This window comes from Galendromus occidentalis, unplaced genomic scaffold (genome assembly GCF_000255335.2).
Source record: "Galendromus occidentalis unplaced genomic scaffold, Mocc_1.1 scf7180000077157, whole genome shotgun sequence".
Classification (NCBI taxonomy): Eukaryota; Metazoa; Arthropoda; class Arachnida; order Mesostigmata; family Phytoseiidae; genus Galendromus; species Galendromus occidentalis.
In genome coordinates, this window is record NW_003805145.1 from 168,720 (window position 1) to 191,554 (window position 22,835).

Sequence of the window (22,835 nt, forward strand, 5' to 3'; positions counted from 1 at the left end):
CAAGCCCTCAGCTTTGACAGAGAGTAGCTCCTCGCCACTTATTCTGATTCTAAAAACGCTGCGCCAGTCGATCTCAGCCAAGAAAGCGAGGGACTATACCCTTGCTAGGGGATCCTCAGGGTTATCGGAGTCTCTTTTCCAGAAGAGCGATCATCGGGGCTGAAATTTTCCATGGAAATATTTCACCGGTTCCGCGGAGTGTCGGGGGGAAAACTGAGGATTCAAGACGGAAGCTGCGACTTTTCGGCACCGTAAGGAATCAAGGACTTCGATCAAAATCCACACGATAGTAGGCGAGAGATTTCATCATCAGATACAACCTATGAAATCCTGATTTAGTCGCGCCTCATAAATTCGTAACTTAGGTCAGATTCCAAGCGATACTGTCGATGAAGGACCGAGGAATTAGCCTCATCAGTTCACCAAGCGTCGACTGTAATATTCACCCCACTCAGTCGACCAATTTCGAGTTTTGTAGTATGTCTTGAACCCTCCGAGGGGGGCGGTCTCCGGCAGATTTCACATGGACCAGCCCAGACGAATCTAGATGCCTGAGCATGACGAACGGGAGTTCAGATTATTTCCACGCAACTGCAAGGCTCCCCCACATACGGCATACTGAGTCTTCGTCTGACATGAGTCGGACTCGTCGAGAATTCTAAGCCCACAGCTTATATGCATATCGCCAATTTTGAACCGAACGATCCTCCATCATGCCTCCGTCCCGGTCCATATCGCAAATTGAGTTGAGGGACGAAATTTGAATGAGCACTTTTGAAGGGAGTCACGAACGGTAATTTAGCCTCTTTTGCCGGTGCATCGATCCGGACTGCAAGGCGCATCCGATTCTGAGTCGACTGCGGCACGGAAGCCGCGAGCTCAAGAGGGGAATCGCGGGAGCTAGTCTGAACATCCTTCCCTTACGAGTCGAGAACAGGTTCGGGAGCCAGAAACGTATTCCGTCTCGGATATCTGGAAGCTGAACTCTGTGGGCGGAAACCTGGCAGATGCATTCAAACTCGTACTCCTCTTCGTCCATGCGGTTCTCACAAGAGACACTCGCCCTCCGGACAATGTCCATCGAATCAAGTATCTAGCTTTGCTCATTGCTAGATCTTTTCTCCGTGATGAAGTAATTCTCGACTTTTGGCCTGAGCGACTCGGAGGGATCCTCCGTAGAAAGGAAGTCGGAAATTCATTCAATATGTCCCGGCCCCGTCAGGCTCTCTCGCCGCAGTAATCCGTAGCGGATATCCATCGGTATTCATCTTTCTTCATGATTGAAACCGCTTCCCACACATCGAGCCCGGTGGAAAAATCGCGCGAGCGACAGCGCCCTCTGTCGTGTGCTTCGATAGTCAATGCATTAGGATGCAGGGGTCGCTGCGATCGTCTCCGCGCAGGTCTTCGTCAGTCTCCTAAGTACTCCTGAATGTGGGCTACTCCTGGCAGCTGAAGCTCTTGCGTTGCTGCCATGATGGCGTTTTGAGAAGGCCGACAGCTGGCAAAGTGTTCTAGCACAACAAGACTCTGAGTTTTTTCGTGAAGTGTCCGCCATCGCCTCGCCGGAGAAATGAAGTTAGGCCGAGCAGGGAACTTCGACGGCCGCACGTATACGACGGATGGCTTCCCCCACGAACATCTGGCCAATGGTAGGTTGACTACACATTGGATTTACTACCGGAAAGATCTGGATAAACGGTCGAGTTCACACCGAGCTCAACAGAGGAACACCTTCGGCGTTCTTGCGGGGAATCGAGATCCGACGGTCTGACACGAAGCCAGAGGCAGATAAGGGCAGTGTGAGCGACAGAATGTTGTTTCACAGACGAGGATAAGCTCGTCCGCTGATTCGGCTGAGGCACAAGCCCGAAGCCGAATGACGTCACTGACGTCTAGATAAGTCTTTTGGGGGTTTCTTTTCCGCATCGGATTGAGAGAACGTGTCTCGTTCATGGATTTGGCCTCGAATCGGGTCACGGCATTTACAATAGATGTCATGACAACAAAGCGAGCCGATTGAGAACAGTTCGGCAGGCTCCATTGGAGATTGCGTCTCGAAGTTCCCCGTCCGACATCTTTTGCGAATACGAGTGATCATCTGATTCATCATCTGATCCCTAGCGGGTGTTTCACGAGAAGGCTTTCCCCATTAGGTTGGCATCCTCCTCGGGGCTCTAGTAGCTGAGGAGTCAGAGTCATCGATGCGCGCTGTCTCCGAGCGACGAGCCTGATGAGTCAGATCGAGCTGAGTAATCTCGTCTCTTGGATTAGATCCGAGCTCATGTGGAATGGGAAACATCCGACTTGAGTTGGGCAGTTTCTCCTACCGGTGGTCGAATGATATCGTGAATGAGATCGTAGTGCGATGCGGATCGTAAAAAATGCCATCGGCGTCTCTCCTAGCTGAGATCGAAGGGCGTTACTATAGCAAGATTTCCAGATTGGACTCCCTCAAACGGTCGAGGCTTCGGAAGTACCTCTTCGGAAGTGTTGGGAGGAGCAGAGCGTCGCCAGGGGTGCGGATGAATCTAGGGTCGACGTCGAGACCTCCTCGACTTCCGTAATCCTGATGCTGACCCCGTACCCGAGTGGAAGAACGATATGCCCCGAGAGCAGCGGATCGGGGGAAGTCACTCGCCATCAATGGGAACCCTCGATTCATTGCTCTGGAATACTTCGGAATCGATACTCTCGAATAAACTGGCGAGAAACCCCTGATGACGCTTTTTGAGCTGTCACGGAAACCGTTGAACGAATTGAGGAAGCGGTGGTTTCGAGACATTCCCTGCGATGGGCCCGCAGCCTCCCGATCATGGTTTCATCGATCTTGTCTGGCTGAGGCAGTTTTCGTTCCGAGTTGCGATGGAATAAAACGTGGATCCCAAAAGTTTTCGACGACTAACATATTTTCTCGCCAATTTTGAACTCTCGCTCGGAGAGGACATTCTGCGAGTCCACCAAGCATACATCCAATGAGCCTCCGCTGAAATTATCAGTTTTCTGCGTGTCCTTGTTGACCCCATCGTCTCGGGGACGCTCGATACGGGATGAGCAATCGAGCTGCCAGACAGGAGTATACGATGAGCCCGCCCACGCACAAAACCGATGGATTCGGTTTTCTGAGGAACGGAAAAAAAATGGGAAACCTGCTGCTTCTGAGGCCGTCAAACATTTTCTCGCGAGAGAATAACATACGCGTTTGGCGGCATTGTACCAATGAGCTTCTGGACCTCATCGGCAGAACAATCCGGGTACGAAACTAATGGGATTTGAAACTCATTAGAGGCAAGCATAAACACTCCGTCGCGCTTAATCATTGTCTCGGTAATGCTTGCACGCCGCGAAGTGTCGAAAGATTCACGGACCGTGTCCCTGTGAAATCCAGATGCCCTCGGAGCCGTCGATCGATTCGCACTTTCTTGGAAACGCTCATTGTCGTCGCTGCCCCGGAATATCTTGAGGGGCTTGGACACGTATGAGTTCCGAACGTGCAAGGTCATCATACTCGTCTATCGGGTCCGGTATGCTCCTGTGTTGAGTCTTTCGGCAAGGCTTGGCGGCGTGCATCCCCAATGCACAAAACCACACAGTATATGGAGCCAGTATGTCGGCCGTCCGTGGGTAACTATCACTCGAGTAGAAATTTTTGAGAGCTACCGAGCCGTAGAGACTCGTGAAGTCGTAGTCACGTCTAGCCGATGCGGATGTGACTACGCGTTCCGTGATTCCGACCTACCGTCCTGCGATCAAGGCTTCGAGGCGAGCGGCATTCGTACAGGCGGGCAAGCTGGCGAATGAGAGGGATGAAGTTTGTTCCCGCCCAGCGAGCTTGCATCAATAGTGCCACTTTTCTGCGCTAATCAGAGCTCGGTATCTCACGTCGTCGTGTAAATATATTGCGTAGCTCGCGGTCATTTGCATACATATAGCTTAATATGGATGATTCGCTGAATGTTTGCCTCGATGCTCGGAAGGGAGGCGAGGAAAACAACTGTTCAACCTTGAAATTATTCAGAGCGGGAACGCTCGTGCTTGAGTCGACTATCCGATGCGAGCGCTTGGCGGGGATGCACAAGCGGCAGATTGTCACTGATCCGCAGTCGAGAGATTTTCACGGTTCGCTGACCTTCTGGCTGTGGGAAGCGTCAGCCATCCATACCGTATGCACGCAAATCCCAAATCGAGGGGGCAGACAGAAGCTAAGCCGGACTGATTTGATCTTCTGAAATGTGATTTGGCGATCACTATTTTATTCCACGGCGGAGGTTGTTCGAGTATTATCGAAATGAGAGGCAGAAGACGAATTCGAATATGGCTGATCGTGTTTATAGCTTGTGTCTCCGTTTCGAGCGTTCCACCGAAAGAAGCGCGGTCCATCATCAAGTTCATCATATGAGCTTCACAAGAGGAACCCCGCGACAGACCCTGTGCAAGGTTCTTGCAGTAGGGGCAAATACATGAGGAGTGCAGCTCCCACGCACAGGGAAGCTCGTGTTGAGCTGGAGGAATTTTCCGGCCAGCCGCGGTGGTTATTTCGAGCAGCGGATGGCAGCCCTGTTTTCTGTCGGCGAAATCTACATAGTTGCGAGATTCGCCCACTCCCCACCGACGGACTCTCAGCGGCGTGAACGTACTGCGAATAGAGCACGCTGTTGTCGTTGAATGGCCGGAAGAATGCTCTCACCGTTTCACCTTCTCTACTGGATTGGCAGAGCCCGATGATCGGGACAAAAGATCACGGGAACAATCAATGTTGCTTCTTCGGTGACCTCATCCTCATGCGGGAATGATGCCGGACGTGAGTTCTGAATGTACCGAGGAAGACGGAACTCCATAGAGAACGCTTGGCATTTGCACGCGCGAGTTTCCTCCGCTCGATCGGACGTTCCCAAGATGTTACTCTCGGAGCGCAGGAGTCCGCCTGCGGAGCTTCTCCTCCGTTTGATAACGATTCAGCCTGCTTGTCGAGAGCTTCTGACTGCCTGTTTTCGCAACGGTCCGATGATGTATTCCGATAACAATCGATTCGTAAGGGTGTTCTGTAAACATCCGTCAGAAGAGCGTTTTACACGATCTATTCCCAGCAATGTTTACGCAAGTGCGAACGGGGCTGGTCAGCTGCATCGCCTCGCTCTTCAGCGCTCCATCGAGGACCTCGGCATGAAGACCTCCCGCAGTCGTGGCGTGTTCCGCGCCGGCGGCGCAGCGGAGAAATCAGTAAATAATTCGCTACATCAGTAGTCTCGCTTCCTCGTCCGCGAAGGCTAATCAGCAACACAGCACTCTCGCAAGTGGCTCGACTAGCTCCTCGCGGTTGCGGGACCCAGGAGTCGAGCGATCCCTGGGATGATCTTAGTCCGGTGTAGAATTCAGATAAACCATTCAGGAAGAATTCAGAATAATCTGTATATTCCACTCGCAACTGACAACAGCGAGCGGTCACTGAATTGTGAGTCCCGAATCCCGAGTGAATTCGAAGTTCCCAAGCTCCGGGGTCGCGATTCCCACCAAACGAAGCCGGAAGTGAACACAGAGATTGTGTTCAACGTGCGGTCCTTGTCTGCCCCGAGGACTGGTGACTGGGCTCGAGAGACTTGGGTCTCGCCTACGCTCTGGCTGTCTGCTCGCTCGTTCTACAGTCTGCTCTACGCTGAATAATTAGCAAGAGAACCAAGCGAGCCGTACCGCGCTTTCGCGGAAAGGCTACGATTCCGAAATAGGACATCTGACGGTTCCGGAGGGAGGAAAAGAAAATCATGTCGAGATCTCTGGTAGTATTCGTCTCCTCGGTGTCTCGGCCTAGTCTTGATCGCCGCTCTGCTCCAATGCCCTGTACATACCTTGAACACTTTAAGGTTCGGTCGAGTCGGTTGAGGAGAAGCGAGAACGACTGGAACATCCGGCCGGGAATACGCGCCAGAGACAGAAGCGAGCCGCTGAACGATTTCTGAGTTGACTTTCAATTTTTCAGGCGCAGGACCCCTCATCGTGGGGGCATGCGTTGGGACTGCGATGTTCGCATTCATTGTGGCCGCAGCGAGTTATGCCTGTTACCGGAAGAAGACTCTCGCTGCCCTGCAATCCCCTGGCTCTTACCAACTCCAACATTCCCTGAAGAAGAACAACGGCTACAAGGACGGAAAACTCAATGGGCCGGGGGGTCTCGTGTTCAGGAAAACTCCTGCCGTACGGAGCCCGACAGGAGGAGGTAATGTATTCTTGACTCACAAGAGGTTGCTAGCCTCCGCGAATCGTTCCGAGCTCCTCGTCGACTTTTTTTCTCTCTCCACCGACTTCGCCGCTCAGAGGCTGCAAGATCCGTGTTCGAATCCATTTTTGTTTGTGCAGGATCCGGCCCGATTCTGAAGACATCACCGTCACCCACCGGAAGCAAGAGCCCTCCATCTGTGACCACGTCGCCGACGCAAGGAGGACGCACTGTCCTTTCCGGCCCGCAGCCGCATCCACCGCTTACGAAGCCGGTCGTTCAACAGCATAAGCCCACACCGGTAAGCTGATCCCGTTTCATTTTTGTCCATGCCAAGGCATGACTACGGGCAAAACGCGTATTTACCGCGGATTTTGACGCCCCATGAAATTGACAGCAACCTCGCCAACTTGATCCAGGATTAAGCTCACAACGATCGGGGGAGAATTTGCCGCAACGCAATAGATCGACGTAATGGAGAATGGGACGACTAGCACATAAATATTGGAAAAACACGAAACACGACGCCGACCGCTGATTGGAGCCCTGTGGATATCAAGAGAACCAGAACATCCGAAGCGAATAGTCGCTTCCCAATACAGATTTTATTACGCCGTCGGTTCTATCCGTCGGTGCCCCCGATCCTCCGGTCAAAGAGAAAATTAGTTCTGGCCCGAGAGCTTTGTATTGTACATTGAATAAGCTCATCCGCCCCGCTGGCACTGCTGTCTGCACGTCCATCCAATGACCTTCTCGCTTTCGGTCTCGGTTCTCGAATCGAAAGTCTTTCATGAGTGCATCGAATCAACATTCCCTTCTCGTGCGACGAACTCGACTGGAGTTCTTCCTCATGACTCTGCTCTATCCATCGCGATGAGAGGTCCGAGTATCTGTAGGGGACTCTAAGGAAACGGTGGTCTGAGCAAGAATCGGGAGTCGTCGAAAGATGATGGGAATCCCGGATGGTGCCGTCCCATTCCCACGGCAAAATCGAGAATTTCGATATTTCCAGAAATTCTACCCCGAGCGAAGTTGGAGTGCGAGGAAAATCGAATAGATACATTATTCTCTAGTAAAGATGCCGCGCCGTAGGGAGTCGCGCAAGCGATCGGGCACATCCGATGGCACGAATTCGAAGACTGAACGGGGAAAAATCTAGGCCCCATCTTACGAGATTCGCCAGCTGAGGTGCCTATGCGGCTTTCAAGGGCAAAAACGGAGCCGGCAGTTGGATGCATTGTCGACGAAGTTTTAATTGGACCAGCGGAAATTGAGAGGAAATCCGCCTCTCCCCCCGAGATTTCGCAACGAGGCCTCCTTACGGGTATCAAAAGAGGAGGAAAGGGCCTTCTGAGAGCAAAGAGAGCTCCGAAATGGGGAGCCGCATATCACTCCCATTTGGGATTTCTTTGCATATGTGCAATCTGGAATGATCCCCCTATGGAATATACGGGAGCCGAGCTGCCACGTATACATTCAAAATTTTCCGGCGCTTCACGAACATTTCACGCTGGCCATTCGATCACCACGACCTGATGCAAGAAGGGGGAAAACGAAGGGGCTTCAGCTATTTTTCTTTGCTCATGGGGTTGATAATTCAATGGCGCTCTCAACATTTATCTCCGAAACGCGATGATAGGACACAGCGCGGGAAATTCTAACTTAGCTCCGTCCCATGGACTCCTGGGATCGATTTCCCCGGATCTTTTTCGTCCGATAAAGCCGTGGTATACAGTAGCAGACTGTCAGCCTCAATTAATTTAGAAGCTCAGACGCAAACATCCATCCTCTGTAGGATCCTCTCCATCCATTCGACGTCAGCTCTGTGGAAGATTCGACAGTCACTCCCTTATGGGACACCGGTCATTTCGAATGAGGCCCCGATTGAAATTCACGATCCGAGTCTTCGCATCTAGTCTCCGGTGAAATATCCTACAGAGGTTGCGAAGTCTTGTTGTGCTCTTTTTTCTCGTTACCGTCTCTCCTTACCCAGAAGAGTATCAGTGACGTCACAAGGAGCGAAAGAGATTCGCCTCCCGAACGTTGAATCGATTTCGCTCCAGCAAAGGATCTAATTTAACGTCCGGACAACAAGAGCCATTTTTTTGGCTACGGGCGAGCTCTCTCTATCCGATTGAGTCTGATCTCCGGATCGAGAGAGTCCTCGAACATCGAGCGGAATCGACGAATATCGACCGAGATGTCTGCCCATAGATTCCTCATCCAAATCGTGGTCCTAGACGAGCCTCTGCCAATGAGGAGGATTGCGGAGGATCTAGAGACAATCGCCTGTTATTTCCATAGACTCTCACCAATAAGTTTCCGTTGTTCCAGGCCGAAAGTCCCGAATCGAAAATCGAGCGGGAGACCATGGACGATGAGAAACCCATGCGACTCGGAGAGCTTCATTACAAACTCCGGTACTCGACTGACAAGCAAGCTCTCTTCGTGACGATTAACAAATGTTGCAACCTTCCACCAGCGAAAGATCCTGCAGCTGGGTCCTCAGACCCATACGTCAAACTTCAGCTGCTGCCCGAAAAGCAGCACAAAGTAAGTAAATCTCAGCAACTGTAGGACTCGAGCAGCTCGACCCGACCACGATCGCCGAATAGCTTGGTTCATACATATGAAGGAAATGACGCGAACCGCGAGAAGTTCGTCCTCCACTACGCGCCGGAATGAAGGTCTTCCGAAGTCCCCCATGATAACGATATGAAACCGGAATACGGCTTTGCCCGAGGGCATTTCTCGAGATTTCGAGAGACGTCGGCGCCGGTCCGTCGCAACACACAGAGAGAGAGAACAGCATCGCTGACCCCTCGCCCTCCCTCGGAGGGTCGGAGTCCATTGACGTGCGATCTCGTCAGTTCAGAGCTCTTCAGACAGATTGTCGCACGCTATAAGGCAACGGATGTTTAATGGGCAGGATCGCCGTTTCGATTTCGCATCGTTCCTCGGTCTTCCGTGGTTTCCCGACCGGAGGATCCACGTGCCGTCTTATAAGTCAGCGGTCGTCTTGCCGCGAAGACATCGCTCGACATCATCGTTATCCAAGAATAAAGCGCATCAATTTCGAAAATCTCTGACACTCTTGCATAAATGTGACGTATTGATCATGATCATTTACGATCCCCCCATCGCCCTCGCTCCGGTCCCCGCTCCTGAAGAACTAATAAACAGCAGAGTGCGCGAGAGGACGAGCACAATGGAATTTCACCCCGTAGCTCGAGCCTGGACGCTGGCTCAGTGCTCGACTGCTCACACGAAACACGTCAAAAGAATATCGGGCTAGTAGCCTAGCGGCCTTCGTGCTTCTGACTCCAAATCGATAAATCTATGATTCTCGCTTGATGAAGATGCGTGCTGGGAGATGAGACACGCATGTCAATTCGGTCCGCGCGTATCGAGGCAGAGGATGAAATACTCCTGCCATACGCAGTCACGGACCGCTGCAACCGAGTCTCACAATATCGGCTGAGAAATCCATCGCCTTCCGAAGTCGGAGGAGGCGTGTGATCTCGCGATTCTGGTGGAAAGTCCCAGCTCACGCAGAATTTCTCGCGTAGGTATCTCCGCAGGGAGAGGAAAAAATTCTGAAGGCTCCCGAAACAGTCCACCACTCTTAGTACATATCGGCAGAAGGATCTCGAAGAAAAAACGATCTCATTCGTCGGCGTCGCCTGTCATGAGAGGCGTAAAGCTCGCTTGAGCCCTCGTCCTCTTCCCGTCCGAGCGATAGGCGTGGCTTCATCCACGCAGCCTCCACTATGTCGAGCTCAGAGAAGGATCTTCACATTGAGTGCGAAGCGCAAAGAAGACTTTACGACGGAATCTGCGCCCGACCTACCGCTGATTCCTCGCCAGGGATCTGCTCTAGACGCCTTACGCGGAAATATGAGAGGAGCTCCCCTGTCAGGTATTTTGACTGACTAAGTTGAGTATACTGAGGGTCTATACTCGCTCGTAGCCGCTACCCGATGGGAGCACCTCGTTGAGTACTTTCCGAAGATCGCCGACATGCTACCGTATCCCTGACTGATTTATCGGGTGCCAGGAAGGGCATAGTATTCGGAGCTGCGCTCCTTCTGGCGGCGCAATGACGGACAACTCGGCTGGAGAACAGAATCTCATTCGATTAGCTCAATAATTGAGCGAATTATTAGAGACGACTCACTCGGCGACCGAGGAAATAACCGTCTGCTTGAAGTTCCATATTGCGCAGGTCGTTTCGACCTGTTTAGAGTAGAGTAGGTTTTTAAATCGACCGAAATCGCGTCCGAAAAACTAACCCCTCAGGAAAGATCTCGATCCATCCAAAGGTTGGCTTCGTGGCGCCGTAGGATAGCATGGAAGCGATAGACAACCTCCTCCGAACATTCGTCAGATATCGGGTCTGACTTCGAAGCCGATCCTACCTTGGGATTTTCCCCACACGGTATGCTCAACCGTTGCGTCTACTTTCGAATGGGCTTTTTCGCTTCGAGACGCTGCCAGCGAGAATATTCCTCAATCGCTCGAATTTATCGAGGAGAATTTTGAGCGCGAGGCCCGAAGGGGCGCCGGCGCATCGCCCAAGTCAGCTGATTCCTTCGGCTTTTCTAACTTAGATAATCTGAATTAGTAAAATCGGGTATATATCCTTTGTAACTGTGCCATTTCGAGGAAGAGGCCTCAATGACCATCGACATTCTCGGCGGTCGTTCGAAGGGAGCAGCGAACTATCTCGCTGGGTACGGAGTTCTATTTCTGCTGTCCCCTGGGGGCGCGGACGCATCCGGAAAAGGCGAGAGGCCTGACGTTCACGGCGCGCTATCGATCAAGTGACCGCCGGTTCGGCCGAATCTTAGACGACTGTAGCCCTATCACGATTCAGGATGACCACGCTATCGGAATCGACCCATCTGGGAAGGACACTCGGGAATCGAGATGTCCATCCGGAACGCCAGACACCGTCTAGTAGGATTTGATCGAGGCCATTGCTCGAGTAGAGTAGATTGCTGCACTACTCCGACTGGAGGAGAAACTCTCTCCCTGAGGGAATCGGCGTCGGATCGGTTCCTCATACTCGACGTCCGCCGAGCCAGGTGTCATCCGGCAGGAGCTCCTGATAAGATAATCTCTCCGGCATCGCTCGGGATCTCTTTGTCCAAGGCCCCGATCCGCGCCGGTCCTCGCCGATCCAACGAGTAGTTTTTCGCGAGACATGTCGAAACAGCACGTCTCCAATACGGAACTGCTTCCGAGGAAAGGATGGCACCGCGCATAGGCACCAGATGAAGAATCTAGAGACCGCTGGCTCCGGAGACTCCGTTATGCCTGATGGAAATAAATCCGAATCCCTGATCGGATACTGTGAGAGAGAAAGACGAGGAGCCTCGTTTGATGCGGAGCCCAAAGAAAGTCGGAACTCCTCTGCAACGCTTCCAAGAAAACCGAGTCAGCTCGTGCTCGACCAGCGTGGATCGAGATTGTTCCCTCGACCGACAAGGACTCGAGAGGAAACGTCCGGTGCAATGACAGCACGCTTGGATCTGTTTGTCTTATACGCCGCGAGCGATACGTAAAGCACGGAGCTGAGAGAATTCAAGATTCTCGCCAGGGATCAACCCTGATGAGATAGAAGAGAAACACCGAGATAGGGGATCCCGCTCACTCCTCGATGCGGAAGACAAGAGCTCGCGTCGAGTCGAATCGAGTTTCCGTGAAACCCGATCGAGCCTCAAAATCGCACTTCCGTCCCGGAGTAGTTTGAGAGCCACATGCATTGGGAATCCCGGAGCTTCTTTATGTCTGAATTGTTTTATCGCTCTATCTCGATGGGGAAAGTTCCGCCTGCATCAGAACGCAGCGAAGCTTCTCATCGCTACGAATGCGCGGAAACTTCCCGAGTATGAGTGGGCGTCGACCGACATTCTTCGGAGCGAGACTCTCCGAAGCTCCGACTTTCTCGCTGCCTTCCGCCGTGAAGGATGAGCATTGGAGGAGCTCCCGTCTCTAGCCCTCGATCTGTTCCCTACCATGAGCGAGATCCTTGCCTGAAAGCGTCAATGCCCGAACGCAAGACGAAGTGCATGATTCACACGTTCAGCATAATCAAACTTCGCAAACCTCATCTTCAGCAAGGATGTCTCGCAGAAAAAATTCTCGAGAATCCTCCGCGGGAAAGAGGCGCTCCGCGTAGGAGGGAACGGGAATTGCTGGGATCAGAGTCTCATCCCACCATGGGAAGTGGAGGCGTCTGCAGATTGAAAAAAGAGGCGATCGACTTGTCCAACTCATCGGAAGATTCCGCCGCTCATACGGACGATATTGGCCCATTCACTGCCCGGTGTCCGGGATAACGCTTCGAAAATGTCTCCAGCTGTCGATCTTGAAGCTCTCAACGAGAAGGGTATCCGCAGCCCGAGCTCAGCGTTTCCAAGATAAATAACAGATTTGTGCTGCTTGAGAAAAAAAGGACTGTGAAAAGTCTGCCGCGGCTTGCCCTCGTCTTCGATGGAGATATAACTCCGGAAATACCGTAGCTCGAAGTCAGGAGATTGATAAACATTATGCCCCGCGGCAGTACTAGATTCGTAGGGCCCCATGCTAAGCGTCTCCGCTAGCTGTCTGAATCGTGGAAGTAACGACGACGGAAGGTTTGACGGGATCAAACGAGAATCGGAGTCGCTGCCTATCATCTACCTACTCTTTCCCCAATTTTACAGGTGAAGACTCGCGTCGTTCGCAAAACGACGAATCCCGTCTACGACGAGGATTTCACTTTTTACGGAGTGACCGCAAACCAAGCGGTCACCGGCACCTTGCACTTCGTCGTCCTCAGTTTTGATCGCTACTCGAGAGATGACGTCATCGGCGAAGTGCTCTGTCCCGTAGCCGAACTCATTCGTGGAGAATCTCTGCACGACCAAGAAGTATCCTTCATCAAAGAGATCGCGCCACGTCATTTCAAGGTGAGCGGTCCGCTGTTTGATATGTCTGCCCGAGTTCACGGGCTATTAGAGCTCGAGGTTATAACCACGTAATTTCTCAAGCCATGAATTGCATCGTGCTCTCGAAGAGGCCGTATACGGCGAGATGAGGCGCGAAGTGTGCGGAGAGGGCATCTCCGCCGGCAGCAGCTTAACGCGCGCGCATTTCGGAGGGCTACCAAGATCTGAAGATCAGCATATACTGGGGAGGCTGGATTTAGAAATTCATCGATTGAGCAGGCGTAGCGAACTAATGATCACAAACCCAGGCACCGGCTCCGTCGCCCGGTCAACTCTAGCCTGAGTTCGATAAATACAGAATGGTTTTTTCATCCCACGAAAGTTGCTCCGATTTGGTCGTACGAACCATTCTGAGTCACGGCTGAAATTTGATTCAAAACGCAACTGCAAGGGTTCTCCTCCCTGACGCCGCGACGAACGGGCGAGTTGATTCGCCTCAGTCAGGCCTAGTCACTCCGAGCCGAGAAGTTTCCTCCAGAGGGAAGAAAATACTTGAATTTTCGGTCCCATCGCAACAGACACGGCGTCTACCTCCGCCAACAAAAAAATCGAAAAAAGCACCGCAAAGATTAGACATCGCATCGGATGGCCTCCTGCATTCGCGGGACATTCGGCCAATGCCCGTGGCTTATTCCGATTCCAAGCCTGCGGTCTCCTCGAGATGAAGGGAACCGCGTCTGTGGTCTCGCCGGGTAACACACGCTCGACCTCAGCGGGTCCCGCCACAGATTTGCTTCTCGTCCCCAAAGACTCCGTACAATGGCGTAGAGTATTCGATGAAAGATTTGCTGTGCGCTGAAAGAGTTTTTTCTTCTCCTTTCAGATCAAGAGCCAGGGACGCGGAGAGCTCCTCGTTTCGCTTTGCCATCAGCCAGCTGCGAATCGTTTGACTGTTGTCGTACTGAAAGCTCGCAATTTGCCCAAAGTGGACGACAGTGGACTCTGCGGTACGTTTGACGAAGCATTCACGACAGCCTGACTGGATCGTTTCGTGCTCGCGAAGACTTCGGTCTATACCTCGCAAGTGGAACGTCTTCGGTATCTGAGTACGCGGGAAAGAAAAAGGCGACGAGGGAATTTTCCTCTCCCAGTGAAGCTCGTCTCCGGGACGCTCCATTCGAGAATTCGAAATCGAAACGATGAGCGATGAGCCTTGCAAAAGGGGCGGAGGGGAGGATTCGCTACACAATCTTGCGCGTTCGACGACATCGGGGTCACTAGTATCAATATTCACAATTCCCCGGTGTCCGAATTCGAGAATAATTCTCTTAGCAGGGAGCTTTGGGCTTTTTCCGTGTTTACTGGCAGTGATCTCCACGGACCTCAGCCGACAGCAGAGTCGATTCTCCGATCGACTACCCGATACGGAGTAACTTCAGCTTTTCCAATATGGTTGGCGTTGACGCCCTCTTCTTTGTCGGGCCATGCTGATCCGGGAAATATCGTTCTGATAGCGGAGTTCACACTGACCGAGCTTTTCGTGGAAGAGATTTCATCCTCGAGCATTGAAACCATCCGCTGCGGTCGTCGACGGTTGCAGACCGCGACCGTTCCGGACGAACAATATTTCTCGACCACACTGTCACGTAGCATTGGGCTCCTTTTTTTCCGGGAGCTCGCCCACCCGAACTGTGGGAGCTAGCGAGGAGGGAGGAAGCTCCTAATTATCTCTCAGTAGTCGAGTAGTCTTTCTCGATCGGAAGAGGGACCAGACCCGGCTTGAATATTACTTCTCTCGGTCGAGCGTATACGAGCCATTTCTGTTATCGTTCTTCTCGAGTGTTTGTAGAGCCGACGTCGGCGGCTCAGGTCGACGGTCGATAGAGCGAACGCGGTCATCACCTAATGTCGATGAACCTCTCTTGCAGATCCGTACGTGAAGATGTATTTGCTGTACAACGGACAGCGTATAGCCAAGAAGAAAACTCACGTCAAGAAGCGAACCGTGAACCCGGTGTTCAATGAGTCGTTTGTTTTTGATGTCCCTTACAACGAGGGGCTCCATAACCTCAGTATTGAGCTCTTGATGCTGGATTGGGACCGCGTCACCAAGAATGAAGTCATTGGCCGCCTCGAACTCGGAGCCAAGGTTTGTATGGACAACGGAATTGCCCCCTGTTCCCCTTCTGTTCGATTCCCTAGACCCTCCCGGCCTGTCGCCGACGCCACTAGCCGAACTGTCCATGACGCGGATGATACGTCTCGGAGATCGGACCCGTCAGTCAACTCGGCTATATCGATTCGGGGTCGATTCTCAGCGGAGATGAAGATTCATCATCTCGAGATCCGATTGAGCGAAACGGAAAATTCCGACTGCGATTCTAGAGCCGAATGTGCGTCGTCGTTTCGCTTTTTCCGATCGAGGTCATGGTCTCTGTACGCCGTCTGAGCGATGCCTGGCATTGAATCATTCGGGGACTCTGCGCTTTTTGTGAAGTGGATATAGCGTAGCCTTACGGGTAAAGATAAGCGTTCAAGCAGGCACCCGGCTTCTCCCCTCGGACGGCTTGCAGCGGAGTCGAGGGAAATCGACTTCCCCGCATTAGGAGATTGCGGTCACGCACCGAGTGTCAGATCCACGTCGGGGAAACGAGTGAACCTGCACGATTCCTTCCCCGCAGAGCGTGTGGAGAGAGCGCTATGCTCATACAATATCTTCCTCGCAGCAAGTTACAATTCTGCTTCGCTTTGGAGTCTCGACGTGAGACCTCCAGCCTCGGGCGATGGATCTCATTTATTTTCGGGAAGTTCTGGTGAACGGGGGGATTCGCCAGACAAAACTTCCGAGGTCTCGGTGAGGAGGCGAATTCATGCGGATAACTTGCTGCGCCTCTCCTGCCGCTGGATACTTGTCCCCGGGGAACTCGAGAATCGTAGCCAGCGGCTCCGCAACTCCCGGGCTTGTGTACCTATTCCACTTCACGTTCAACGTCGGCTCCATGGACCCCGAGCTGGGGAACACGATCTCCCACCTACTATTTTGTCTTCATCCCACGTTCGGCTATCTTTTGAGAAACTCTTATTCGGACTAACGTCATGAACGGTCGGACCGCGGAGCGAAATAGTGACTCCGCGAAGGAGAGTCGTGTCCAGTTTCGCCGGAGAACTCCAACGGAGATAAATACCGAAAAGCGAGTCCGAACGCGGCGGAACTCGTCGATGGGATGGTTCCTCCTCTCAATGGCTGGATGCTCATTGAGAGCACGGGGAATCGGCCGGGGCTCTCGTCCAGGACCACATACTGAGCTCCGCTATAAAGCCGCCGAACCGCGCGGATCAGTAGGCGTACCTGAGCGTGATGCGGCGTCTTCAGATTCCGGACAATCGCGTTGACGTAGATCGCACGTCTAGCCACGATAAGTAAGGTTCATTTTTTTTCAGGTCGATTCGGGTGCTGCACGCCAGCACTGGACGGACGTTTGCAACTCGCCGCGCAGGCAGATCGCCGAATGGCATAAACTCAAGGAGTAGATGGACTTGTCCTCATATTACAGATAAGACGTTCAGACGAGTAGACGGACAGGGGAAGTGCGGGAGTACGACAAACTCGGAGCGAGGTGATAAATATTATGCGAGCTACGGAGCTGAAATGGAAGACGACGGAATTGCCCCCTTTATCGAATTACGTAGCTTGCGAAAATCCGACTATTTTTCTTTGCTCTCGATCGCTTATCATCACCCCATTCGATTTCCGCGGTCCGGCGGAATACAGTATATATCCCCGAAGGAAGGTATCCTTGACCACGAGGGATTCCCGAGGAGTCCTCCACAACCGGGCTGACTTTCCCCAAATTGATTCGGCCCGGACATCCTCGAATTTTGTTCCGGCATTTCGGATGATTTCGTGAACATTTTACAAGCCTGATTCAATAAGGCCACCGTCTAGACAGGCCCTACGGTGGCTTTCTGCCCGGGTTGAAGGAAAGTATATCCTCTCGGAAGCGATCGGATGAAACTTGAACTCTGGCGGAATGCTCAGATGGATCGTGGTTCACGCTGAAATGGCTTTCGACTCGGATAAGCGGCCCCAGAGCCAATTTCATTCTTCAAGCCACAGTTCACCCCCCACAGTTTTTCGGGAGGCGATGAGGTCGAAAACAAAATGAAGCAGGGACAAAAAACAGCGAGCAAAGCACACCCTTGTTACGTAGCGACCGGAGAAGGATTATAAAAGATACATATATATATATATTTTATGTCACTCTGATTCGCTAATGCTGTAGACTTCGCGGTTTTCTTTCGTCGATTCCCACATTAAACAACAAGAGTACGCTCCCTGATTAAAGCCGGCAACGAAGTCTCCGAACTAGATAGAGTAAATTAGCGACAATTCCGACGAAAACGCCAATAACCAGTTCTGGGTCCCCAAGAAGGTCACACCTCCGTAGTCACGATCAGTACTGACACTGACCGCCGTTCTGAGGTGTACCGAAACTGAAATCGAGTGTCGTTGGCGCTTCCCGACCCAGTCCCCGGAACTCCACCGTCTGCGAAACGGAAGTGGACTGGAGTGAATCGATCTCAATAAAATAGAAACACCGAAGAACACAGATGCGGATGTTTTCATTCTCTCGCGTACGCGACTTACGTACATGTGGTTAGCCAATGGACTAGGTTTACGCATGGAGATTGTCAGAACCCCATGAAGATCGTCAGAAGAAGAGGTTCTGCGGAGCAGGGAGAAATCGTGAAAATCGTAGTAGATATTCAACATTGCATTTGCGGACAGACCCGCCTGGAGCTATTCGCACGATCGCGTTGACTGCGGGAAATGCGACCCCTCATAGGAGGAGACTCGCAGCCAATACATAGTTATTCTATTCCAGCTGATCGTATTTGCATATTTGATGGGAGCCCCAACAGAGCCGCTGTAATGGTGATCCCTGACGTGCTCATCTAAGCCTCGAATGTAATCGGATTCTTCGGGGCCTCGCCATGAACTTTCGAGTTTCTTCATATGAATTCACCAGTTACCTCCACGGTCTGGAGGTTCTTTTAGGTTCCCGAACAAGTTTGCATGATGCGCCTCCTTTTCTACCTCATCGGACAGATTCCGGATCGGGGAATTTCCCAAGCTCGCAGAGAAAAATGGAAGCTCGTTAGATTTCGCGATCGCCAACTATGTCCTCGGCGCATCGGCTGCGAAGAATGCGGAATCGTCCGTCCCTCTCGGAGCATCCATCGGCCCGCTCAAAGCTCGGATTCAGAGAGAAATTTCCGTCGGTGGAATTGAAGAGCCGATCAAACTGACTCCCTCGATGAGGACCCGCGGGGTCTGCGACCTAATGACTGGCTCAGCGGGATTCTCTTCGACCGAAACGATCGGTTCAAGGACTCATGCTCAATTGCTAACGGCTTGCTTATCAGAGCCTGATACAGTTCTTGTCATTCCCGCTGTCGGGAATCTTGGTCCGAATGCACCGAGATCGATCCTCGAGCAGGGAATTCATGGAGAGGCCGGCGTGGGTGGTTTCCTTCGACGTAGTGAACCCTCTGATCCGAGTGAGACTCATGGAAGGCTTCGGGGTCAATTTCGCAAACCATCATTCATATGTCACGGAAGTCGCACGGTGCGGGAGTTTGATCACCTCTCTAGCTTGGGGTGCGGATACTCTCATCATCATTTGGCTCTACTTGATAGTTTCTTCCGAGTTCGCTGCTACTCCCTCTCCCCAACGCCCTTTCCACTTTCCAGGAGGCGTTTCCCTCGTCAAAGAGAACTTCACCGTGTAAACGCGTTCTCAAAATAGCCTTCTTAATTTATTTTTGTACATAATATTTTACAATCGCTTTCGATTCTCGGCGGCGAACCATGCCGCGTCGACTACCTGTTCTATCTAAAAATAAATACAGAGTCTCCGGCTGCGCGCTACGGGGGAGCCGCTTGCGTGCACGCGTCCGTAAAATTTTGAGTGTTGCGAAAACTCGAGAGACTAAACGTTCAACACCTTCGCGCTCTCGGCCCGAGCAGCAGCTCATCGCCGATGGCCCGAGACGATCGCGGAGCTTTTGATACAATCACACTTTCGCTTCGTTTGTCTTTTGCACTTCCTAAATGGCAAATGTAGCTCTGCAGTGGGAGCTGTTCGAGACGCTCGGCTTCTCCCGGGCATCAGAGTCGTCTACGGATAGCTCATTGTCAACGGATGGATGTGCTCAGAATTATAAACCACCGCAAGCTGTTGCTTGAATTCAAATAACTAAGAGCCGGCTCACTAGAAATGGAACGTGTAATGGAATCCACCTCCGCCGCCGCCGCCGCCCCCTCCGGAGAAGGGGTTGAAACCTCCTCTTCCGAAGGGGTTGAACTCGCTGCGCCCGCTGTCCGGGTCCAGAGGGTCCTCTCCACGATCGAACTTGGCTCTCTTCTCGGGATCTGTAAGTACTTCTTTGGCCGCAGCGATATCGATGAACATTTTTTCGGCTCCTTTCTTGTCGTCTCCCTGGTACTGGTCGGGATGCCACTTTGCGGCCAGCTTCCGGTAGGCTTTCGTGATCTCCCCCTTGCTGGCCGTTCTCTTGACGCCTAGGATCTTGTAGTAATCTCTCTTGCCCTTGGCTTTCTCGAGTTTCTGTGCCCTCTTCAGGCCTTCAGCGGCTCTCTGGTTTTCCTGGTCAAGTTCCCGGGCTGAAGCGAAGTCTTGTTTGGCGTTCGCGAAATCGTCAGCATTCAAGTAGGCCTCGGCCCGATCACAGAGAATATTCGGGTTCTGTGGGTCGTATCGTAAGGCCTCCGAACAGAGGTTCACGGCGTCCTCGGCACCCCCCTGCAAAGGGAAAACACTCACTTAGAGACCTCTGTGTGGGGCTAGAACGGTCGGAAACGATGCGTCGTTGAGAAGGTCGCCGGTGGAAATACTTCATCCCGTCTCAATCATAAGGGAACTGAGGCGTTCCATGGCATTCCAATTATATGGAAACAGACTGAGACATTCCACGGCGTCCCGATAACGAAGATTCCGCGGCATTAAAGAGATTCGACGTACCTTGCTGGCGCAGTGGCATTGCTTCGTCTTGACGAGAGTGACAATGGCGGGAGTGTTCTCCTTCGACAGGGCCTGTTTTCCTTTCTCCAGACAATCTCCGTACTTCCCGGCATTGAACAGGTCTTGCATACTCTTGATTTGAGCCACGAGCTTCTTGATGCTTTTATAGAAAGTCATGCACTCCTTGTGGTCAGGATCGAGTTTGAGACACTCTCTGATCGTTGTCAGGCCTTCCTCGGGCTCCCCGTGCTTATGGAAGAGCCGAGCTAATTTCAAATATCCTTTCGTATTGTCTGGAACCGATCTTATGGCGGGACGGAGATCCGATATGGCCGAGTTGAGATCTCCTATGGCCTCGTAGCACTCTGCTCGCAGCTCTCTGTTCAGAAAGGAAATCGAATCGAGTCAGTTCAGCAGGACATCGTCGGTGGCACGGCGGCATGCATCGGAAGAATTCAAAATCTCTGTCGCTCACCTCAATCTGAGATTCCACGGACATTGTTCCAAGACTCCCTGGAGTATCGAAATGACACCCATGCAGTCTCCCTGGTCACGCATTTGCATTGCTACGGCGATGTCGTTCTTGAGTTGTTCGATCACCTCGTAGTGATGCAAGGCTTCTAGGTTGTGGGGATCCAAACGGAGCACATACTCGAAATCGATGTGCGCTTCGTCCAAGTATCCCTGTAGAGATAATCGGTTTCGATAAAGTGTTCCGGACGTCGCCATCGCTTCAAGAAGACACACAATACGAAGAGTCGAGACTCGGCTCACCTGTTTCAGCAGGATGTTTCCTCTCTGTTCTCTGGCTTTGATGAAATCCTCTTTAAGATCAATCACTTTGTTCAGGTCTTCAACGGCTAATTTCGATTTCCCCAACGCGAGATACACGGTGGCTCTGCAACAGATATGCTTTCCGTCGAATGGCTGCGGCGCGGCGGCAAAGTCGAATAATTTCGATTGAGAGTCATCATGCGCGGAGAAGGCCTAAGGAAGAGGTTTCGACACTTACCGCCAGTAATATGACTGGTAGTTAGAGTCATCTCCCTCGATGGCAGCATGGTAATGCGATAAAGCGTCCTGGTAGGCTCCTCTGTGAAGAAGTTGCATGCCCATTTCCAGGTGTTTAGCTACTTCAGACGATGAGACCATATCTGGAAAGCGTGTGCCCCGTGAGACCTTGCGTAATGACTTGTTTGAGCTCTCTGATCATTGTGGAATGATGATTCGACTTCTTCCGGAGCGTGAGCCGCATGGTCGCTCCCGATTGGAGAAACCGGCCGGGGCGCTCGACCGTCCGATCGCGCCTCAACGTCATGCTCAGCACGTACATACTCAGATCTGAGTTCCGGAGAAGCGATCGATTCCCTCAGCTGGCTAACTAAGGTATCGATCCAGAGGGGCAACCGAAAGTGGTTCGATTCAAGTCATCGTAGCATTCACCGGTCAAGGCCGGCAATTGAGACATAGGATCTTCATCTCGGAATGAATGATGCGAAGTTTTCCGAAGCTCTATTGAATGTGATCGCGTTGCGCTCCGCGAAAATTTTTCAGCGCCGCCGAGGCGCCGGGGTCAAGCACCGACGAAACCAGCCCGTACGAATTGGATGCAGTGGGCAGAGGATCGAATTCTGTGTCATCGCTTGCGCGTGTTTCATATCTATGAAATATCTCGCATATCATAGTCATTCTCAAGAATCAGATATCCGCTGCTGATTTAGAGTTTCCTCGGTGCGGCCGATGCTCGGAGCGCGAACGGAGTTTCCGGTGAAACTCGGCGCTCGACACCGGGACTTTCTGATATTCCGCCGAGAGTGGTTCAATTCTTCGATGCGAGCTGAGCATGGCCATAAATCGGATCTTTTCCGCCGACTCAGCTAAGAAAGCATCTCTATCTAGATGGTCGGAGGATGATAGGGCTGTTCGAAATCCCTGAGAGGGAGAGCTCTTCGGAAAGATCACTCACCATATACGTTACTAAGGATCACAAAGAGGAGGGTGCAAGTTTTAGTGGGCACCCCCATCGTGGAAAGTCGTGTTCACAAAGGTCGCAAGCCCGTACGATGCGATAAATACTGGTTATGACGAACAAGTCAGCATTCGAGAGAAATTTCTCCACTACCACACGTCAGCTTTCGCACTCCGCACAATAATAACATTCGTGTTGAATTTCTATTGGCTCCGAAAGTCCATCGGCGGCGCTAGTAGCATAGCAGACGACACGCGGTCTCTGGCAGCAGCATAGACACATATATTCGACAAGATGAATGTCTCAAAGTTATAGAGACGCTGAAAGGACATCGATTCTCGGTGGGAAATTCCGAAAATTCAGTGTGTAAAGGCTATGTTCTCATCCCTAAAGCATCTCGAAGCTGGCGGACATTCTTTCGCCCGATCGCTCCGTGATCCCGTCAATTATCGAGTTCCAAGCGAAGAGCAAGCTTTCTCCGGAACAACATTTGTGCTGAATAGCTCCGTTCCATAGTCAAACAAGCCTGACCGGGACGTCCCATAGATAGGGAGGGAGTCCCACAGGGTTCTGATGGGGGAGGGGGGCGATACGGGCGGCCCATTCGAAACAATGGCTTTTCAGATTGCCAGACTCATTATTCAGTTTGTGGGCCGACACCGCATAGTAGAACA

At 52.1% G+C, this 22,835-nt stretch overlaps 2 protein-coding genes across 2 annotated transcripts; one reads left to right on the forward strand and one right to left on the reverse strand.

Moving 5' to 3' along the window:
* The first annotated feature begins 1,399 nt into the window (after positions 1–1,399).
* Positions 1,400–17,758, forward strand: Syt4 (Synaptotagmin 4). The gene is made up of 8 exons (XM_003741323.2): positions 1,400–1,652; positions 5,975–6,211; positions 6,352–6,512; positions 8,546–8,764; positions 12,922–13,167; positions 14,030–14,153; positions 15,075–15,295; positions 16,588–17,758. Exons 1-8 carry the CDS (start codon positions 1,574–1,576, stop codon positions 16,675–16,677), a joined length of 1,377 nt encoding a protein of 458 aa, XP_003741371.1. The 5' UTR covers positions 1,400–1,573; the 3' UTR covers positions 16,678–17,758.
* A 1,192-nt stretch (positions 17,759–18,950) lies between these two features.
* Positions 18,951–22,343, reverse strand: P58IPK (dnaJ homolog subfamily C member P58IPK). Its single transcript, XM_003741324.2, has 6 exons — positions 22,159–22,343; positions 21,205–21,346; positions 20,967–21,090; positions 20,668–20,876; positions 20,193–20,571; positions 18,951–19,973 (listed from the first exon to the last, which is right to left on the reverse strand). Exons 1-6 carry the CDS (start codon positions 22,214–22,216, stop codon positions 19,422–19,424), a joined length of 1,464 nt encoding a protein of 487 aa, XP_003741372.1. The 5' UTR covers positions 22,217–22,343; the 3' UTR covers positions 18,951–19,421.
* Between the last annotated feature and the right edge of the window lie 492 nt (positions 22,344–22,835).